Source organism: Tachysurus vachellii, chromosome 22 (assembly GCF_030014155.1).
Source record: "Tachysurus vachellii isolate PV-2020 chromosome 22, HZAU_Pvac_v1, whole genome shotgun sequence".
Lineage (NCBI taxonomy): Eukaryota > Metazoa > Chordata > Actinopteri > Siluriformes > Bagridae > Tachysurus > Tachysurus vachellii.
In genome coordinates, this window is record NC_083481.1 from 18,452,329 (window position 1) to 18,474,523 (window position 22,195).

General features: G+C 39.2%; 1 protein-coding gene and 1 long non-coding RNA gene across 2 annotated transcripts in view; one reads left to right on the forward strand and one right to left on the reverse strand.

Annotated features, from left to right (window-relative positions):
- The first annotated feature begins 19 nt into the window (after positions 1-19).
- Positions 20-16,400, forward strand: LOC132837820 (uncharacterized). The gene is made up of 5 exons (XR_009647584.1): positions 20-3,916; positions 5,589-5,660; positions 9,177-9,390; positions 11,687-11,774; positions 16,270-16,400. It is a non-coding gene; the product is annotated as an uncharacterized LOC132837820 (long non-coding RNA).
- Positions 6,130-22,195, reverse strand: part of LOC132837787 (plexin-A2-like) — a 55,982-nt gene continuing 39,916 nt past the window's right edge. Inside the window, exons 16-32 of the mRNA XM_060857651.1 lie at positions 21,484-21,651; positions 19,129-19,222; positions 18,623-18,862; positions 18,253-18,396; positions 17,519-17,753; positions 16,264-16,406; positions 15,779-16,047; positions 15,426-15,492; positions 14,955-15,101; positions 13,923-14,085; positions 12,178-12,281; positions 11,709-11,805; positions 9,449-9,645; positions 9,198-9,367; positions 8,763-8,975; positions 7,906-8,056; positions 6,130-7,393 (exon numbers count right to left, since the gene is read on the reverse strand). Of these exons, the coding sequence (XP_060713634.1) occupies positions 7,298-7,393; positions 7,906-8,056; positions 8,763-8,975; positions 9,198-9,367; positions 9,449-9,645; positions 11,709-11,805; positions 12,178-12,281; positions 13,923-14,085; positions 14,955-15,101; positions 15,426-15,492; positions 15,779-16,047; positions 16,264-16,406; positions 17,519-17,753; positions 18,253-18,396; positions 18,623-18,862; positions 19,129-19,222; positions 21,484-21,651 (2,698 nt within the window). The 3' untranslated portion in view covers positions 6,130-7,297. The remainder of the gene's footprint in view (positions 7,394-7,905; positions 8,057-8,762; positions 8,976-9,197; positions 9,368-9,448; positions 9,646-11,708; positions 11,806-12,177; positions 12,282-13,922; positions 14,086-14,954; positions 15,102-15,425; positions 15,493-15,778; positions 16,048-16,263; positions 16,407-17,518; positions 17,754-18,252; positions 18,397-18,622; positions 18,863-19,128; positions 19,223-21,483; positions 21,652-22,195) is intronic.

The window sequence follows — 22,195 nt, forward strand, 5'->3', positions numbered from 1 at the left end:
CTTTTATTGTATTTCAATTTTTGATGTTTCAGAAATATTCACAAATTTCCAGAAATGTCTGGAGTTTAATTAAATAATGACAGCCTGGCTGTTTGGATATGGTCTGTATAGACGGGGTAAACAAATCCACATGTTTAAATGTTTTTATATACACAATTTTTACACTGTACCTTATTTGATATCAAGAGGAGAACTTGGCAGATGGCAGATTGGCTGGCAAATTGTGAACACTGGAAGAAAAAGAAGAAAAGATAAGTTTAGACATACATTTGTAAACACGTTGATCAAATTCAGCATGTTATAAATCCAGTATTATACAAATATAATTCTCAAACACGAGACACCGGTACCGAACTGGATATTTTCTCACCGAGGCAGGGTGCTTCAGGTTCCTTCAGTCCTTGGGGTTGCCTGTTATATAGCAGCATTACCGTTCACTCAGCAGAATTTTCTAGCTATATATGGTCACATAGCATTACTTAATGTATGTTTGTGTTATATATAACACTATTAAGGACTTGTCTTGATGTCACACAAGTGCAAGTGCTGGTGTTTCTTAGGAAGATTCCTTCAAAATCTATGTTTGTTTTTTTTAACTATATTAACATCTAAGCATTTCTTTTGCAAAGTTATTCACTTATGCAGAGTTAAATGCCTATTAAAATGTGTGTAAATATTCAGACACACTGTCTATTGAGTATCCTGTAAATATTCTTTAAATACATATTTATACTACTCTTAAATTAATAAAATTTTTGTAGCCTTTTTTTCTGCTCTGTATTTTATAAAAGTTTATGAACTTAATTTTTTTTTTAGTGCTTCCCATCTCTTCACTCAAATGAAATCGGATGTGGAGGAAAAACTCTGTACCCACTGGTGTTCAGTTTCAGATTTTCTGAAAATACATACAATTTCATTTGAGTGAAGAGATGGGAAGAACTGACCCAAATAAAATGGAATTGAACAGCACATTGACTTTTTTTTAATAATAATTATTTATGATAAAATCTCTTGAGATGCATGACATTCATTTAAAGATGCAGATACTGACATGACTTGGATACATGATAAGATTTACTGGATCTAACATCTAGCGCTCTTTAGTGCCAGCAGAGTATCAAATTAAAATGGAACAAATTTATAGTCTAAGATTGATTACTAGTAGCTGACCGTAAGAAAGATAATATGTTTTGGCAATTTTACAAGCAAGTGAAATTTAGAAGTTATAAGTTGGATTTGTCAAAATGAAATGCTGAATCTGAATTATTACAATTAGAATGTTTCTATTAGGATTAAATGCAAATATAGAAACAAGCTACTGTAGCTGTCTGGTTTGGGCCTCAAAAATGTTGTAGTGCAGTATATTTAAGTGCTTAATGAGATTAAACATAAGACATAGTTGCTGTCATCTGCGAAGTGTCTCCTTGTTTATTTTAATCAAGTATTAAAATGTGAAAGTCTTTATGTAAGTTTATGTAAATCCTTAAGTACTACATTTTTGCATAAATTCACATTACATTAAAAAAAATGCATTGATCTTAGTCCCAGTTCCAGACAGTTTACACATGTTGGCATTTACAATCAATATATTCATTATTCTGATGTGATTATTTGATAGAAAATAAAGCGACAACACATGCCAGGTCTCCCAATTCCCCTGAGAGAGAAGGAACTTTTATTGTTTGCATGACATTTTAATTTTGTGTTAGCAAAAATCATTCAAGTATTTCTACTCTGCAAATGTTCTGGAAATGACACGTCTCCAATTATGGTGCTGTGTTATATGTTCACACTGACTATTTCTGAAGGCTTTGAATTTGCAAGTGTGCATCTCAGTCGTTGTGCTTATAGTGGGATGTTTTTCCATTCTTACCTGAAGTTCACTGAGACTTAATTTTAGACATTTGTAGTGCTTTCCAGTTGCAAACTGTTTGAATATCTGTGTGAATATATGTGTGAATGTGTGGTTCATACTTTGAATGTGAGAAAAACAGGAATTGTCGAATAATCTCCATTGTGTAGCGAGTGCAGTGCGTCATTCCCTGGCCTGGTTTATCAGTTTTGCTTTAAAAGTGAACAGTTTTTAAGACGTCACAAGTCCCGTTCATTATTCTTTGCTCTTTGGAAATTCTAAAATCTGATTTTAATTTGTATTTATTGCTAATGAGCAAGCCAGACACAGTGTGAGGGAAAAACTCCCTAAGAACAGGAGCCAAATTCGGAAGGAAACTCATCATCTCATTGACACTAGAGTGTGTGAGTGTCAGTTATTTTCTTTTTGTACAGTATCTGTTCACTATATTGTCATGTGCAGTTGTATAACTAGAAGCTTTTGAGCAATTTATGAGAATGAGCATCAGCATCAGTTTAATAAAGAAGTACAATCAGAGTAAATCTATACTCAGCATGGATTTGATGACCCTCAGACCATCAGTTCAGAGCTTCCTCAAGAACAGTGTGTGTTACTGATTTCTTGTTTTCCACTTTACCTTTGTCTTCTTTGCCTTCTCTAGCTCATGGATGGTCTTTCCATTCTGCTTTTTCTTTCCTTATGGGACGTTCTCCTAGGGAGCACTCATCCTGTAAGGCCATATGATTATTATAAAATAAAGACAAAAATAATTGATATTACCAATTTCAAATACAAAATATGCACAGCTGGCCTCGGAGTGGCATTATTAGAGTTTCTATCTTTTCACCATCTTTTCCTTAAGTTCTTTATTCTTGGCCAGTGCTTTTGCCTTCATTGTTTTCATTGCAGCCATTTCCTTCTCTTGAGAAGGGGCTTGATCATGAATTTGAGATTTATCCATGTTTCACATTTATGAATTAGCAGATATGACCAGTATACAGGAAGGCCAGCTGTTTGCTGTACAGCCGAGTCTGTAGGTGTCAGTAGATTATCAATAGTCCAACATCAATCTGTCAATATATACTACAGTTAATGTGTTACTTTTGTACTGTATTGTAAGAAGGACACAGTTCCTAATGATGTTAACAGGATTTTTCTGACATTCAAATTGTCAAAAAATGTTTTTGGTAAAAAATAGTTTGAGAGTATAGTCAAAGAAACTGTGAACAGATCAATTATGTAGTTTATAATATGTGGCGTTATGATAGTAAATGACTTGATCACAGTATTTCAGATGGTAACTTGTCATTTTAATGTCACATTTATTTCAGTGCTGTAGTAACTATCCAAACCATTTGGCTCAATATAAATCTAATGAACTACTTTTCATTTTTAGAGCTTAGCTTGGTGATAGACTTACTTGGCAATGGAGGAGCTGTGAAATGCTGCTGGTATTCAGTGTCATGGAATTTGCCAGTCAGACATTTTTATTAATACGGTCAGATGGTCACTTTTAATTCATGTACTGAGCCTTAGTCAAGGATTAATATTATTTTTCACTCAATGCCTCTGTTTCAGTATACGGTCAAAATTTAACCAAGGAAAATAAATTAACCGTCATCTTTAAAGGAACAGCGTGTATTAGGTTGCTTTTGTTATTGAGAGTATGTTCTGTACTGTCGCCTAAGCATGGCTCCAACTATGGTTAGAAAATCTGCAGTACAAATAGCATCTAATAAGAGAGGTGGCTCGTATGACTTCCTGGAGTGAAACCATGGATTAGCCCTGGGGGAGAGCTCAGATGCCACTGGTATACTGTTGCATGGTTCTCGCAAGTGAAGCATTTTTATTAATAAATCGCATGAAAGCAAACAGCTTTTCAGTCTCCAAAGCCTGAGGGTGGTGTTGACAGGTGGCTGCTCATATATCCTACAGTACATAAATGTGTTCTATAATGCTCAACTGGCTTGGCAGATCTGAGGTTGGGCTCACAGAAAACTCTATTTGTTTTTCTTTCCTCTCTTTACAGGTAATGATTATTTCAAGGGTCTGAAGGAGTGTGCTGTAAGTACATTTGAGAAAAGAAACACTTTATGATACACAGAGTGATTAACAAAATGTTAACACTGGTTGTGGAGTATGATAAAAGAACATATTTATAACACCAGAAATGTGCTCCAGGTTCTGTTGACCGCAAGGTCCTTCAAAGCTTCCAGAAATGTGTTGAAAATGACAGCACATAAACTGAGATCCTTTAAAGCAGTGACAGTCTGTGATTGGTGCTGTAGTGTTAATACAAACATTTTTTTAGTCATACTGTATATGGTATTTCCTTATATAATCAGAATCAGAACTACGCTTAATTTTCCCCATAATCAATTCATCTTCTAAGTGTGATATACTCAAGGTTTGTCTTTTCTTACCTGTGCACAAAATTTCTTTAATGTTCTTTCCATACGTTGCCGTTTGTAAACAGAATTTTCACCTCACTGATTTCCTTATAAATAGGTTCTATGTATATTTATCTCTTGTGAGATGCACTTTATTAATCCTAAGTGAAGAAATGTGCAGTGCATTGGTGACTGATGTAGTGTATATACAGTAGTAAGGTGAACACAACCTGCTCTGAGGCTCTCACTTTCTCATGGTTGCAAAATTGTCTTTTCTCATTGTGAGAGCCCTTGAGTACACAAGTCTGTGTAATACCTGTATATAACTGCATATGATTATCTGTCACATTTGTGGACATTCAGTATGACTATGTAATGCAGAGGGACAGATAAGACCACGGAAAGCTATATAATCCATAATAATTCAGGTATTAGTCACAGGGACAGATGAGTAGGACACCGTGTGCAACTGAATCTGATTTTGGCAGGAGCTGGAGACAAGAAGACCAAAATAGTTTTGCCCTAATGTTCATCTAGCTGGGTCCATAAAGTTTGGCTCCAAGTGTTGCTGTGAGAATGAGCTAAATGTAGCCGATGGATGTGTTCCTGGTGCTAATGCATCGGCCTTTGACTTTATAGACTACAGTCACTTCAGGCTTTATTTATCAGCTTTCTGTGTGTGTTAAACAACAACATAAAAAAGCAACTCTTAGATGTATATTGCATCTAAGAGCTGTTTCAATCTACATAATGTAGACTATTAACCACTCAGTCATACAGCGTCATAGACAGGAATGACAGTTAATCGGTGATATTTACAGCTGGACATTTATTTGGATGCCACTTGTAATGCCAGGGATATAAATGGCTTGTGATTTGACCGTGAACAGCAGGAAGTGATTATCAGAATCCTCAGTAAATCTCTCTGCTCTCAGTTTGCAACAAAGTGAAATAGGATTCAGATCATTCCAGCAAATTAAGATTTTTGAGATGATTAACTGAGCAACCTTAAAAGTGACGGCGGAAAAAAAGACGATTTAACTTAGCAGGCTGTCTTGGTTTAATTACACTATTAAGTTTCATTTTAAATCCTGTGATCTCAATTAATCATACAGGATATTATTATATGTATTGTGACTCGTACCGTTCTTTAATGAGGTTTTCACAGATTAAAAAACGTCAAGCAACATCGACATCGGTCGCTTACTTAAGTCAATTTGAATGGAAATGATGAAAAACGAAAGGATTTGCAATTATTAGTTTATAAGAAGTGAGACCTTTAGCTGTGGTGACTATTGCAGGTGACAAACATGCATGAATTTCTGAAATGTTTTACTACTTCACAGGTTTCAGCTCTCCGTCACCCACCAGCTGAATCATGTCAGAGCCCAAAATGAACAGCTTTACAATAAATAAAGGTAAGTGTAGAGCTTCTGAAACGTAACATACAGAAGAACCTCTATAGCTTTCTTTTAACTTCATCTCTTATCATTTCTCTGGTCTCGTCGTTCCCCTTTTCTCCTGTACCTCTGTTTTGGGTCTAAGGGCTCGACAGTTTCCACACTAGATCTAAATTTATATAGAACCAGATTTTGCAACTTGTTTTTTTTTTTTGTTATTAATCAAAAGTTGCTAGAAAGTTATTAATGATTGTTGGGTAACAAAAGTAATGTCAGAGCTTAAATGTTGACATTTCTGATTAGTATCTTTTATTTCATTTTATTCATTTATTACAACTGTAAAAAGGGAATAATTTCAAAATAGGAATGTTTACTATTTACAGGTTAAATACACAAAAAAATGGAGCTGTAAAAAAAAAAACTACAAATATTTTTACTAAATTCAAAACAGTGTTGTGTTTTACTCACAAAACCGGTTTTACTTCCAACACATTAAACCAAAGAACAAATAAATAAGAACCAGCAAAACATAACAGCACAATAAAATGTTTTATGTAAAATAATAAATACATTTAAACAACTAATAAACCAATAAGTGTGAATTATGACAGCAGTAGTCAAGTTTGAATATTTCAGAATTATGAACAATACTTTTTGTTTTTTTTTTTTAAATACAGCTCCATTTGACATCTTACAAATAAGTTTCGTTCCAAAGCGTCATATGTGTCATGCGTGATAACCAACCAGCACGGACAAAAGACCATCACACGTGTTAGAAAAGGAAGGTTTGGTTAAAAAGACATTGGAAGCTCATCAGTACAGTGATGGAAAAACAAATTACACTCATGTTTTTCGTTTTTTTAACGTGTAAACAACACACACTTACATACGCTTGAGCCTTCATACTATTTTAAAAGACATGACCTTTGGCCCTAGCTAAACCATTGGTCCATATAAACAGAGCTTATGTACTGGTGTAATTAAAAATTAATCCGCGTCAAAGGTCATGGACTTCAGGCGGCTTCACACACTTGTTCTGCTCTCGAGTTTATATCCGTTACAGACACGAGTCACACACACTGAAGTTAATAAAGATGTTAATGAATTTTTTGCGAGAATAAATACGGGCATATTTCTGTCATGCATAATGTAAACCCAAAATCTCTGCATTAGCAAACGTGTACATGAAAGTGAAAGAATGTCTGAAATTCTAACGCATAGGCTGTAATATTTTAACGTGTCCTTTGCTTAAGGTGCCTTTTGAGAACCGGCGCTTTCCACTTCACGCAGTAGATGGTGATATTTATGGTATAACCTCGATCTGTTCTGTAGACTTGAGTAGCTGTGATAAGGAGATCTGAACTAGTTCTACGTCTCTTGCATTGTTTTATGTTTACTATTCTAGCACAAAAAGCTAGGTAGATAGTTCGTATTATGGTATTTAATGTCTCTTGATTTTGAATGAAAATATAAAGCAAACGTCATGTTGGAGTGAAACCTTCGATACGGAGATGGAAGGCGATCGCACCACGACTCGTCACCATGACCCGTGATCTCAGTTCAGTTCTCTTTCAGATGATTCAGTTGATCAGTCTGTGGCCCTTTTTGTTCTTGTTTTTGTTTTTTGTTTGTTTGGGTTTTTTTTTCACTTCAGATCAGCTCTCGTGGTCCATATCCGCAATGAGCTGCTCCAGTTTGTAGGCGAGTCTTTGTTTCTGGGCCAATGTGTCCTGCTTCAGAGACTGCACTATCTGCACAAAGCCACAAGGAGGCAGGAGAGGACAAATGATGAGACATTTTATACCACACATGACAGCAGTGCAGATGACACTGAATCCTGTTTTGTACTGTAATGTTTTTGTTAGTGCAAAGTTGGTGGACAAAGTTGGAGAGCTAGTTAGATCTCATGGGAGCTCATTGACCACAGGGCCATGAGATAAGGACGTTTTATGGACAGGAGCTGGTTCAACATACCTTAATGTGCAGTATGTAGTGTGTGTCTGAGTGATCAGAATCTAAAGGATCTGATATGATCAGATGTCTCTAGAAGGTTCCACCTGGAGCCCTACAAGCCTTTCTATGTTGATAAGCCCAGAACACTTAATTATCCAACAAACTCTTAAAGAACCTTCTTTAAGTGTGTGAATGTAGTGGGTAAGTGTGCGGTATTTAAATGCGTTATTTGCATTTTATTAACTAGGTCTTGCAGCATTAAGCACATGAGGTGTGACAGTAAACGTAAGTCAGATCTAGTGTACCGTACCTCCAGGCTGTACTTCCTGATGTAGGCATAGATCTCGTGCAAGGCACTGAGTGTGTTAAACTCGTGTGAATGAAGACGCGCCTGCTCGGCCAAATACGCATTCATGTCCTGATCGCTGATGGACGGTAGACGGCTTATATCGGCATAGTACCTGAAAACAAGACAGAAACACATCTGAGCTTGGCTCACTAAACTCACTGAGATACACTGTGAGGAATTCTAAATAAGAAATGCTCTTGGATGTGGAGTTCAGATATAAGATACAGATTATTTCTTTTTTTAGATACTAATATCACACAAGTAAGATTTATTGTAAAGGGGAAAACCACTCGAGATTCTTTGTGCTGTTCTATTTCAGAAGGAACAAGCGGCAGAGGAAACTTTAAATAGAAGTAATTATGAATGTGAGCTGATTACAGTGTAGAACCTCTGACTACAAGTCAGTTATCCTGATAAAATAGCCAACATTAGCAAGGCTACCAATTATACAAAGTGCACTCAAAGCTGTCACTCTAACCCCTGTAGAAAGGACGTGTTCAGATTTCTCACAGTAGAGTGTAGGGTTTAGTCAAGATCACTAGATCAGGAAAGAACACAGCCACAGAACATCGTTCTGTCGTCCCTGTACACAACTACCTCGGGTTATTACTCAGTAACAACTTGTGTTTATCGTTAACTGGTCATTTATGATGCTTTCGTCTTTTCTTTACTAGGTTTGAATGTCAGGACTCTGCCTGGACTTTGGCCATGTGCCTTTTGTTTATGTTTCATGTTCAGGTGTCTGCCCCACCCTCTTTTGACTCGCTTCCTTCAAGTGTTAATTTGTCGGCTGCTTCTATATTAACACACACACTTACCGCTCTACCCAGCTCTTATAGTGCGGGATGTCTTTAGCATAGAGGAGTTTGTTCGAAGGCGAGTCTTTGCCGAGTCGATGTTCCGAAGTTGAGCACGAGTCCATGAAGGTCTGAGCCACGACAGACAAACACGCATCCGTAATGTTGTTCTTATGGATGTCGAACACAAACTGTGGGTTTTTGATGACGTTCACCCAGAAACGCAGAGGAAGACTATGAGAAGAATAAACAATAAATGGACAAAAGAAGAAAGTTAAAATAAAAGATATGGCTTAATACCACTACTATGAGTAACTGTTAGTTAGAATAATCTTTTGCTTGCGTCAGCATTCGATATGTTGACCTTAAGAAAACAATTTTCCGAAACGAACCGAGTTTCTAATGTCAGTATCGTATTTTTGTTTTTTTTCCCAGCGTTCGCTCGTCGGGTCTCACCAGTTACTCTTCCACGTGTGACGGACGTCAGGGTCGTGGATGCCATGTTTGTCCGCCTGCTCGTCCAGGAAGTCGAACATATATTTGATGGCGAGCGGGAGCGCGCTGCCACGATTGGCCGTGCTGAAGAGCGTCTCGAACAGATCATCTACAAACTTCTGCAACGTGCCCTGCAGAAACATATATATAACCGGTAATTAGGAATCAGTATACTTTGTGTGTGTGTGTGTGTGTGTGTGTGTGTGTTTCACCTTGGTGGCCAGAAGGCGGGTAAGATAGATCTCAGACACCATCTTGCTGCCACGCTCAGCTTCTTTTTGGTCTCCATGTTCGTGGTTTTTGACCAGATGCCAAACTTTAACTCCGCTCTCCAGGTCTGGTGTAATCATTGGCACTCGGGAGCGCGAGAGCTCTGGACTGCCCCCTGACACGGAGCGTAGGACTGAATCTTGGAGAGTAAGAGAGTGAGAGTGACCTCTAACACCGCTAATGTGTATTCAGTATTTTGAAGGAAAAATACAGAAATCATAATCTTTTGTTAGGTAAAGTTAATTTCTCTCCAAAATTCACATCTATTCAGTAAGAATCATTCTGAATGACGACTCATAGATTAGCTATAAACTGATTCATTACAGAAACACTGGGCTTCATTTATCAAGCTGGATACAAACTGATTTACTTGTAATTAACTTCAAATCATGCGTTCAGTAGTGACAGAGAGTCCCATCGGCAATACTGCTTTATTATTTCAGTAATTAAAGAATATGTATAATAAAGAATGTGAGCCCATAAATGAAGACAAGTAAAGCTAACTAAATAATAGCTAATCGTTCAGTTGTGATTAAAGAGACTGAAGATTAAGGTCACGGCTTTGAGGGAAATTCATTCATTCATTCATTCATCTTCTACCACTTATCCGAACTACCTCGGGTCACGGGGAGCCTGTGCCTATCTCAGGCGTCATCGGGCATCAAGGCAGGATACACCCTGGACGGAGTGCCAACCCATCACAGGGCACACACACACACACACACTCTCATTCACTCACACAATCACACACTACGGACAATTTTCCAGAGATGCCAATCAACCTACCATGCATGTCTTTGGACCGGGGGAGGAAACCGGAGTACCCGGAGGAAACCCCCGAGGCACAGGGAGAACATGCAAACTCCACACACACAAGGTGGAGGTGGGAATCAAACCCCAACCCTGGGGGTGTGAGGTGAACGTGCTAACCACTAAGACACCGTGTCCCCCTTGAGGGAAATTGTGGAATGATTTTATTAGAGAATGAAATCTGATCATAAATCTGCTCCATTTGACACGATGTACATCTTTATGTACTTAAACATTTACTAACATCTTATAAAGATAAACAGATGAAGCCTAAAATTTCAGTCATTATCATTTCATTTAGGTTCAGTTTGTTAAATACTCCTCTGGTTTTACATAGAAAGTGTGAATCGCAGCTTGTCTCATCATCAGGCTCTGTGCCAGCAGAAAGGAAGAGGTTAATGATACACACAGTAGGACATGTACACACACACACACACACACACACACACACAGCAGTTCACTACCTAATTAGCCTCTGCTTCCATCAGCAGATTAGACAGGTTGAACTCTTGCCTCCTCTGCACTAAGCATCACATCACACAAGGTCATTCTGTAGATACGTCTCATTCACACTGCACGGTCATGGCACACTTTCACACTCATTAACTCTCTCTCACACACACACACACACACTTATCTCACAATGAACAAAAGAGCTGGTCTGTACTGAACTTTTTCTGAGACTCACAAGCTCTTCTACTTCCAAACAGAAGGAAATGAAATGCACATATGAAAGGTTTCAGCTCTCCATTAAAGGCCTTTATGGATATTAGAAGGAGAGAATGTTTTTTTACAAATGTGTGTAATGCAGCAAGTGAAAGGGTAATAAATTAAAATGTGAAATGTTACATTAATATTAGTAAAAATACTAAAAATGTAATAAAATCCACGGTGTAGACGGATGTGTGTGTCATTAGGAGAGGGTGCATCAATCTCCCCAGATTACTCAAGATTAATGATGACAAAGGAAAACATCTTGATAATGAACTTTATAATGATGGATGGAGGGATAAGTTCTCGGTAGAAAGGTTAAAGATCTCAGGGTTTTTTTTTCTTTTGGCAGAAACGCTAACATCAGTGGAAGAGATACTGTATGTGCCAGTTGTTATGTGTTTATTCATTTAGTTATTGATTGATTGATTGATTGATTGATTGATTGATTGATTGATTGGCAGACTTTCACCATTTACATGTACATTTATGTTTTTGTCTCCTGACAATTGAACTGAAATGTAATGGACAGATGATGAGATTCTTTAGAGAGGAGTAAACAATGAGAAACAGTGATTTAAAGCCCCATGAGAATTAAGGTTGATTTTTATTTATTTATTTATTTATTTATTTGGTTTAACCCCACGTTTCTCCTGCAGGTCCAAAAGATCAGACACTCACCGTATCGGCTGAAGCTCCGAGGAAAGCTGGCTGACGTTGAGATGTTGTAAGAGGACGTCTGCTTAGGTACCAGAGCCACCACACAACGATCAGATACCTACACACACACACACACACACACACACATCTATAAACTGCTGGAGGTTCAGAGTGAGTACGCTCTCACTAATTTATGAGGATCATGCGAAGCTACAGTATTAACAACAGTCTGAACAGTGTGTTAACACTGTTATTAACATTATTAACATCAGCAAACCGTAATAAGCGATATGTAAAATAATATTAATAATGTATATGACCAAAAAATCTATATATTTTAAATATGTTCAGATGATTAAACTTTAACAGATGAATTTACAGACCCGTTTTAGGCTGCTGTAATAGACAATGTGACCAGTGAACAGTGAACAGTGAACATTATCCACTCTTCTGTTGTTCTCCGTGTTAGAATGCGAGTGAATGTTATGACCTGATAGTGCACGAGTGTGTTGAGTCGTTTCCAGTCGTTTTCGATTTTAGTGGTGATGTCCTCGTCCTGTAGGACCACACGTGCTGTGCGCCCTTGACGCCATTCTGTAACACACACATTTGAAGCTGTCACTTGTGATCATGTGACTCAAGTAACTCAACCTAATATTAAAGAATACACACACACTCACAGTCTGTGATCTAGATTTTAAAACACTCATGCTCCAGGATGCCTGACCTACTCTCTCTCTCTCACACACATTCTCTCTCTCTTTCTCTCACACAGTCTTTCTCTCTCTCGCTCACACACTCTCTCACACTCTCTTTCTCTCACACTCTCTCTCTTTCTCTCTCACACACTGTCTTTCTCTCTCTCGCTCAAACACACACACTCTCACTCTCTCTTTCTCTCTCTCTCACACACTCTATCACTCTCTCTCTCTTTCTCACACACACTCTCTCTTTCTCTCTCACACTCTCTCTCTCTCTCACACACACGCTCTATCACTCTCTCTCTCTCTTTCTCTCTCTCACACACACTCTCACTCTCTCTCTCACCCACACTCTCTTTCTCTCACACTCACTCTCTCTTTCTCTCTCACACACCCTCTCTCTCTCTCTCACACACACACAGTGAGAGAGAAGAGTATGTACATGCAAAATTCATCACTGTCCCAAAACAATCACTTCCACTTTAAATAATTGAAGTAGGTTTGTCCTTCACTGTCATCAATAATCTATCAGCTCCTGGCCGCTCAGGATAAAGACAGCCGAGCACCTCGACACCGAACATCACTTCAGGCACTGATTGACTTCCAGCTTGGTTTGAGCTTGTTTACTGTTAGTTGTGTGTCATGTCTACTTTAACTCGTCGTGAGAACCCTCTGGTATAGTGCACATTTCTGTACTGTGTGCTCCTTTAACAGCTCTACGCTCAGACTGGATTTACAGGATTTAGTCATTATTTCTTTGCAAAGTTCATTCCATTTTTTTATTAGTTCCGTATTTGTGTCTTGATGCTTTACCTGTTTGCCCTGCATTAAGATTTGTGATACTTCGAGTTTGTTGCTGAGAGTTTTTGCACTTGCACCTGATTAAATTAGAAGCTTTACACTTCTATTATCTGTGAGATTTGTAATTTCAGTGCAGGACTAAAGAAGCAAATGTCACTTCTGTACACTGTCTTGTGGCTGATGGACTATAATTGGTATAAAGAGCACACTTTTATTTTTTGGTTGAATAATCACTTAAACAGCTTTGGACTGGGGTTTAATGTAATCTGTCATGTAATCTGTCATGTACTGGAACATTCCTCATACAGTGGAACATCAGAACTGCGTCTGTGTAAATAAGGGAACGCTAAATAAAGAAGGTCATGTATTAGTGTTAGATAACATTAAGCTCTAAGTCAGGGACTTGATTTTATTTGTCCATCGACCAGGATTCAGATTTATTCTCAGAACAGGATCGAAAAGGAAAAGAAAAGGAACAGAAAATCTGCAGAATAATTTATTTTAATTAAAGAAAATAAGATTTTTACAAAAACACTATAGTGAACAGCAGATGATGAACAGTCTGCTTCGCTAATCTAAATGAAGTTGGCTGGCACCCTTTGTTCAAATTAACGATAGCGCCTGACAATCTGTCCGTCCATCTGTCTGACATACACACACACACACACACATACACAGACACACATACACACACACACGTTGCTGAGAGATAGAGACATGTATGTGTGTGTACCCAAATCCATGTCTCCTGCACGTGGCCTCTGAGAGTATGGGATGTTCTTATAGATGGCATCAAGAATTTTCTCCTTCACCTGTGTGATGGTGTCACAGTTTATCACCTTCACCACCACCTCCATACCCCCATTCTCCTGATCTCCATCCACACAGCAAACCGTCTAAACAGATAGAGAGAGATGGGGAGAGAGAGAGATATGGGGAGAGAGAGAGATAGATGGGGAGAGAGAGAGTGAGAGAGATGGGGAAAGAGAGAGATGGGGAGAGAGAGAGAGAGATGGGGAGAGAGGGAGAGACAGAGAGAGAGATGGGGAGAGAGGGAGAGAGATGGTGAGAGAGGGAGAGAGAGATGGGGAGAGAGAGAGATATGGGGAGAGAGAGAGATAGATGGGGAGAGAGAGAGTGAGAGAGATGGGGAGAGAGAGAGATGGGGAGAGAGGGAGAGACAGAGAGAGAGATGGGGAGAGAGGGAGAGAGATGGGGAGAGAGGGAGAGAGAGAGATGGGGAGAGAGGGACAGAAGGAGCGACAAATAAACAGGGAGAGAGGCACAAAGACAGAGAGAGATAAGGACAGTAGATAAAGTAAGACAGAGAGCGAAACAGAATGAGATTGAGACGAGAGGGAAGGAGAGAGAGACAGGTAGAGGAGGGAGAGATGGGCCAGAAGCAGATGAGAGACTGGAGGATGCAAGAATTCATACACACAACTGTAGTGGCATCACTATGTGACATGCAGATATTTTAACATCCTGGGTTGTGTGTGTTTTGTGTATGTGTTTTTATTTGCAGTGTTACAGTGATATAATCTGATTTAACAATTGACAGTAAACACAATTGGATGTGATCATTAATTACTTTAATTATACAGTGTGAATATATGAGTGAAAATAAACACTGAAGGAATTCTGTACTGTTTATTTTTAATTTGTATGTTAAATTAACTTTTTGATACTCATTATAAGCCCAAGGCTACGCTGCTTGTGTGTGTGTGTTTCACACCGATAATGTATCGTATCGACTCACACACACCAATGTTTTGTAGTCAATCTGTTGGCGGATGAGTTTGTCCTCACTGAGCGAGTAACGAGCCTCTCCTGTGACAGCGTCAATCGGCCCTTTCTCCATCTGCTGCTTTATAGCACAGTACAGCATGAAGAGCGGCTCACTCACACACTCCTGTATACGCACACACACACACACACACACACACACACAGACACACACACATTTATTGAATAAAACAATTAAATTACCCAGAACTACAAACTTTTGTGTGACATTGTTTAGTTTCAGTTGATTCACCTTGCTGTAATTTAAACACATTTATTACACCTCAGTGTAAGTTTGTTCAGAATTAATTAGGAGAGGAATGACTTTAATGTAACTGTATAATTATAGTAACAGTTGTGCTCTTTTCATGTTAAGTAAAATAATAATAATAATAATAATTATACAACACACACACAGCTGAGTGTGTATGCTGACACAGTGTCCACTTACCTTCAGGAACTTGTGAAGCAAGAAGGCAAACCAATTTGTCAGCATCTTCTCTGCTACTGACTCCGTCCTACACACACACACACACACACACACACACACATGCAGAGAATGGATATTTAGAGAGAGGGGACACTTTATGAAATATTGAACAGCATTTGCACAGAAAACAGCATAGAGAGGAAAGAGGAGAGTGAGGAATGAAAAGTTTCTAATGTTTTATAAAATACACATCTGTCTCTCATATCCTTTATGGCTTGCAGCCTTCTGTAGTTCAGCGATTGAGTTTGGGTTTCAGTTACCAGAAGTGTGTGTGTCTGTGTCTGTGTCTGTGTCTGTGTGTGTGTGTGTTTTACCGGCGCAGCAGTAGTTTGGGGTGGTTCTTGCTCTCCATGCTCTTGGTGATGAGCTCAGAGAGCAGCTGTTTGAGGATGTCAGTGATGAACTCTAGTCTGTTGTGCAACGCAGTCATGATGAGTGACGCCACGTAGCCACGATCGCGCATGGAGAACGAGCGCTGCAGCTCCAGTGTGTGGATAAATGACAGCACAAATGTCTTATTGTTCACCAGCTGGCCCAGCTGCTTCAGAGCCTTTTCTACACGCTGCTGCCCACAGCCCGCCACCTCAGACACAAACACACACATAACTGGGATTACACACAAACATGTCGGCATGTCGACACACAGACGACGTTTTATGTGAATTAATTAACGCTTCTGTTTTTGTCCAAATTGAAATGAATCTGAAAGAATTTTAAATATAAAACAGAATTAAATATGAAATATATAATCTAATTTATTAATTAGTATTATTCATTAAACTCCATCACTGTCTCTCACCTCCAGCTCTCGGAGCACCGGGTGGTCGTCCATGCCTGGAAACAGGATCCTCATGATATAGGTGCGGTAATCCAGGTGTGGGATTCCAGCCCGGTCCAGATCACTCGTCAGCTCGTTTATGTCTGTCTGGAGCTCTGCAAAAGCTGAACGGTCACACACACACACACACACACACACACACACACACACACGTCAGGAACAGTACTCAGAACATCAACTGTATGATTTGACACTTATTTTCTTTGACAACTTATGATTTTACTGCGATAATAATTTTAAAGTGATACTTTGATTCTATGATTTGTTTTAATGGGCAGATGATGGATGATTTTCATGACCACATGATTCTTTTATTCCAAGATTTTTTAATTATATGACCTTTAATTGTCGACAATGAGTTGATTCTCTTTTGTGACCATTTGGTTCTATGACCATGTTTTATGATGTTATGACTGCTTACTATTAGTTTTTTCCCATCACATTAATATTGTGGCAGTGCTGTAACACACTGTAACTGAATCTATGATTCTAGATAAATCTGATTCTTTTTATATCTATGTTTGATTTTATTATTCTTTTCTATGACCACATACGATTCATTGATTCTATTAAACTTTTTTGACCAAATGATTAATTGATTCCGTGATACTGTTATATAACTACATAATAATTTGATTCCTTTCTAGATGATTTTGATTCTATGAATCTTTTTATGGCCAAGTGATTCTGTGTTTCTGTGATTTTATGATTCTTTCCCATGACTCTGTTGTCCTTCTATGATTCTACTATTGTGACTCTATAGCAAATATTTTACACACAGATGTCTATAATTTTACAAGTATATGATTTTTGTAATACTGGAGCATCAATAAATCCATGAAGCCCTGATACTGTCCAGACTCTCGTGTTTGTGTGTGTGTGAGAGTGTGTGTGTGTGTGTGTGTGTGAGAGAGATTGTGTGTGTGTGAGATTGTGTGTGTGAGAGATTGTGTGTGTGTGAGGTTGTGTGTCTGTGAGAGAGATTGTGTGTGTGTGTGAGATTGTGTGTGTGTGTGTGAGAGATTGTGTGTGTGTGAGATTGTGTGTATGAGAGAGATTGTGTGTGTGAGAGAGATTGTGTGTGTGTGAGATTGTGTGTATGAGAGAGATTGTGTGAGTGAGATTGTGTGTGTGTGTGTGAGATTGTGTGTGTGTGAGAGAGATTGTGTGAGTGTGTGAGATTGTGTGTGTGTTGTGTGTGTGTGTGAAATGACACCTTCTTTGCATTCCAGAGCCACTCTTGACTCCAAGTTGTCCATTTGCATATGCAGCCGCTTGAGTGTGAGGTCGTTCTCGTGTGACTTGCGTCGGTAGGCAATCAGTACGAGGATGACGATGATGAAGAGCAGGCCTCCCCCTGCTGCAATGCTGAAGATGGCGGGTAACGTAAGGAGACTGTCTGACTGGATGTGAACTGAACCTGGAGACAGTTGGAGACCACCCACTTGGACCTACACACACACACACACACACACACACGTAACTATATATAGTTATACAGGATCTGCTATACAGCAGTAACACTGACAATGATGAGATTTTATATATATATATATTTATATATATTCTGTGTGTATTTTGCCTCCGAAGCGATTCATGCGGCCTTTTCCTATTTCAGCTTACTTTCGTCATCTCCTATTATTAGTAGACGAGCAGTGTGATGCAGTAAAGCAGACGTGCCTGAGGAGCTGAAGCGTTAGAGTCCGAGCACAAAAAAACAGGTAAAGATGTAAACAATCACCACACAGTTAGTTAATCAGCCGTTCTGGGATGAGCAGAGTGGACTGACTGTATTCCTAACATTTAAATGATCCTGTTTAACAGTGACATGAGATACGAGGCAGAGAAATACACACACAGTGATAATGCAAGTCAGTAACATGCTCAGGCGGTGACGCAACAAGGTAGAAAAATACAGTAAGTTAATGAGGTAGTGAGGTAGTGAGGTACCGTGACTCTGTGCTGGCCGGTCAGAGGAGGTGGTTCACACAGCAGCTGTGTCTCAGAGACGGTGATGAGGCAGGGAACATCACCAACCAGGACAGTGTAGTTCAGTTTGGAACCTCCTGGTGCTGATGGAACCAGATTCCTGCCCTACACACACACACACACACACACACACACACACACAGAGCATCCACACAGTAGAAACATAGGGTCCATAACTGTAGATATGTTAATTAGTTTAATTTATAGATGTTATTTTCATGACTTGTTATAATTGTGAAATTTCTGTTATTAAATTTTCTGCTTGTGTGTAAATGATCCATGATGAATCATCCAGAGGTAATAAGCAGCGTGTCATGTGATCGACTCTCACTTTGAGAATGATGGGTGATCCCGGTTTCTGCTGCAGCGCTCCAGACGCACTCAGAGGTTCAAATGAGGGATTGGGGTAATAAACGAAGCTGGTGCTGTTGTAAGTGAGCAGAGCATGTACGTTATTGAAGATGAAGCCAAACTCGTCTGCCTGCTTCACTGAATCCTGCCCCAGGGCAACATCAGCCGTCAGAGGCGGAGCAGAGCAGCGGATTGAGGTGGAGTTTACCGCTTCACACACCTGAGAGGGAGGACAGAAGGGTCGTGTATTCGGGGAGTTCTACTCAAAGGTACTTTTAAAAACTTATTGCTCTTTGTGGTTTTAAAGGAGAAAAGAACACACACTTTTAATCGAGAGACAACATTTCAAAAAAATTAATTCCTCATAAAAACCTATTGGTGCTTTTACATCTAAGTTAGACAGACACTGGTTACACTGGTTATTGTACAGTTGTAGTAACATCATTAAGTGTTTGTCTGACAGTAACATTAAACATTAGCACTCACGTTCACAAACTCACGCCCGCTGTATTTAACACGAACCCGAGGCTCCTGCACCACATCTAGATTAGTGCCGGTCACTGTAATGGTGGTGTGTCCACTGCCGAACAAAGCACACAAACCAAAACAACATCGTTTGTTAATAATATCTTTAGTACTAGTAGTAGGTGGTAGTAGGTGGTAGTAGGTGGTAGTAGGTGGTAGTATATGTAGTGGTTCAGAATCTTTGACTACAGCATTTCTGCAGTTGATCGTTAACAATCTGCAGCAAGATTTTAAGGCACAATCCTAAATAAATAAAGACGTTCATTAGAGACCTGACATCATTTGTAGGTTGAATGAATCAATATGATCTAAAATGTTAACCCTAACCCTTACCATATATAGTACACACAAGTCCTTCAACTAACATCACACCCCATGTGTTCCCAAACCTTTAGCTAGACGACTCCAAATGGACATTACTAACATCTCAGTGACCCAAAGCCTTGACCACAAGGCTTAAGGCTTGGTTTAAGACTGCAGTAAGATAAACATTTTATGTTGGCATTAACACAGATACACAGATTAACCATGACATTAAACCACCTGCCTGATATTGTGTCTGTCTGCTATGGGCCAACTTTGAGACCTGATTGTTGCCTGTAGCCCTCGACTGTAACCAGATTATCTGTGATCTGTGTCATGTCATTGACTTTATGTCTGACTGGTGCATAAAAAAATAACAGAGGAATAATCATTGCAGACTCTCCAGTCTAAGGGAAGTGCGAACTGCATGTCTTCATGTTTTAAAAGTCAGACGGTGAGTTTGAAAAGACACAAAAGACACAAAAGACACATCCAGGTACAAAATAAACTTTATCAGTAACTTGAAATAATTACAGTAAAATACTCCATGCTGTTGTGGTGTGATACAGACCTATTGTTCACTAAAGATCTGCTGACATCCGTCAGCATCTGTCAGCTTTCGCAATCAAACTGTAAAACATTTATCACTGATTTAATTACACTGACATGAAACTCGCTGACGAGCTTCATGTCTCTCTTCGTTCCACCGTTGTTGTGATTGTTGTCATGATCTGCGTCTTAAACCAAACAACTCTGACCTTATAAACAAACATATTTACTAATCTAAAACACCCAGAAGAACGCGACACAAAACACAACTTTCAGCAGGTTTGAAGGTAAAATGTGACGTTTTTATAAAAAATGCTTAGTGTTAAGACTCAATAGGACACAAGAATGAAATTTGAGACACAGCCTTACTGTGTTTATCAGAGGTAGATTTGAACACTGGATTTAAAAAAAACATTATAAAGATATTTCTAATATTACGTTTAAAAAATGACCCCCATTTGTGAATGAAGCAAGAACCATCTGTTACCCAGTGCTAACTTCGAACCCTAAATTAACACACACACATCAGACTGTAAACCAAACAAGATAAAGCGAGCCTGGTTTTATCATACCGCAGTCCATCAGTCTGACATCTGAGACGTTTGGGTTGCCATAGCAACCACAGCAGACATTGTAAGTGTAAAAGGCGTGTAATATTGTCTCCACTCTTGCTGACAAATGTCTCAGTCAACAAGCCAGTCAAAATACAGGAGTTCCGGCTCAGAGTGTACTGATGGAGGGCGGGGGGGAGAGAGAGAGAGAGAGAGAGGGGCAGACAGACAGAGAGGGAGAGAGACAGGCAGAGAGAGAGGGAGAGAGAGAGAGAGAGAGAGAGACAGGCAGACAGAGAGAGAGAGAGAGAGAGTGAGGCAGACAGAGAGGCAGAGAGAGCGAGGCAGACAGAGAGAGAGAGAGCAAGACAGACTGAGAGAGAGAGCGAGGCAGAGAGAGAGAGAGAGAGAGAGAGAGAGAGCGAGGCAGACTGAGAGAGGTGTCTGTCTGTGAAACGGACAGTGATCAGAAAGCTCACGCTTCAGAAGTGTCCTGTATTGAAGTGGAACCTCAACCTGAGCTTTAATCACTTCTTTTATTGGAGGTGATTTAGTTCCAGTTCCGTGTCTCAGAGGTTCCCCTTCACTCAGAAATGTAGCATTGAAGCAGAAATGATTTATTAGTGAGCGCTGAGCAAAACACCACATCTCACCAACACAAAATGGAGTCTTGTCAGAAATGCATCTCAACTTATAAACTGTAAAGAAAGGTTTCATTTGGATAAAACAATTATAAAAGGTATTAAAATGATCATTTAAAAATATTAGAAATAATATAAGTTTAGTCGTGGAACGTAAAGTAATGGAACCTTTTCTCAGTTTCTAAAATTAATTATAGTCATTCACAGAGGTTTACACTGTGTGTGTGTGTGTGTGTGTGTGTGTGTATGTGTGTGTGTGTGTGTGTGTGTACCTGGTGATGCTCCACTCAGGTTCTATGCTCTGTACTGTTGGATCCTCAATGTACTCGAAGCTCAGTTTGGTGTTAAGCTCGGCCCGATCAACTCCGACCTGAACCAGAACTGAGCCCTCGCTGTAAAGAGAAGGTGCTGAAACACAAACGATCTCTGTGGCACTCCGACTGTGCACACACACATGCGCACACACACACACAAACACACACAGAGGTGAGCATGCTATATTTGGTTCATGAAATTTTTTCTTGTGAGAAAATGACAGTACAGTAAACATGCCTGTGTTTGCACGTGTTTAAGTGCTGAACACTTCCCATGTGTTGAGTGTTGAAGGAATTTTACATTTTATGTTTTCATAACTTTAAATATTCTTGAATGTTTTTATAAGATTAGTTGCACGTCTTCCTCAGTTAGAAGTAAACTGTTTACAATATTTATTTGTAATAGTTTTTCTGTTATAGGACCTTCCAGAATTGACACAAGTTCATCTTAGAGAAGCACACCGAGCTCTGGAGAGAAGAACGAGGTGCAAGTTCACACACTCACATCCCACCATCCCACATCAATCACTGCGACAGTGGCCAATGTTACGGTTACAGTGTGTGTAATCAACAGTGTGTGTCTGCTGTTTCTATTGTCATTATTTCATTTCATTATCTTTTAAGAGGTTTTGAGATAAATAGAAGTCCTTCTCTCTCTCATGCTTCACTC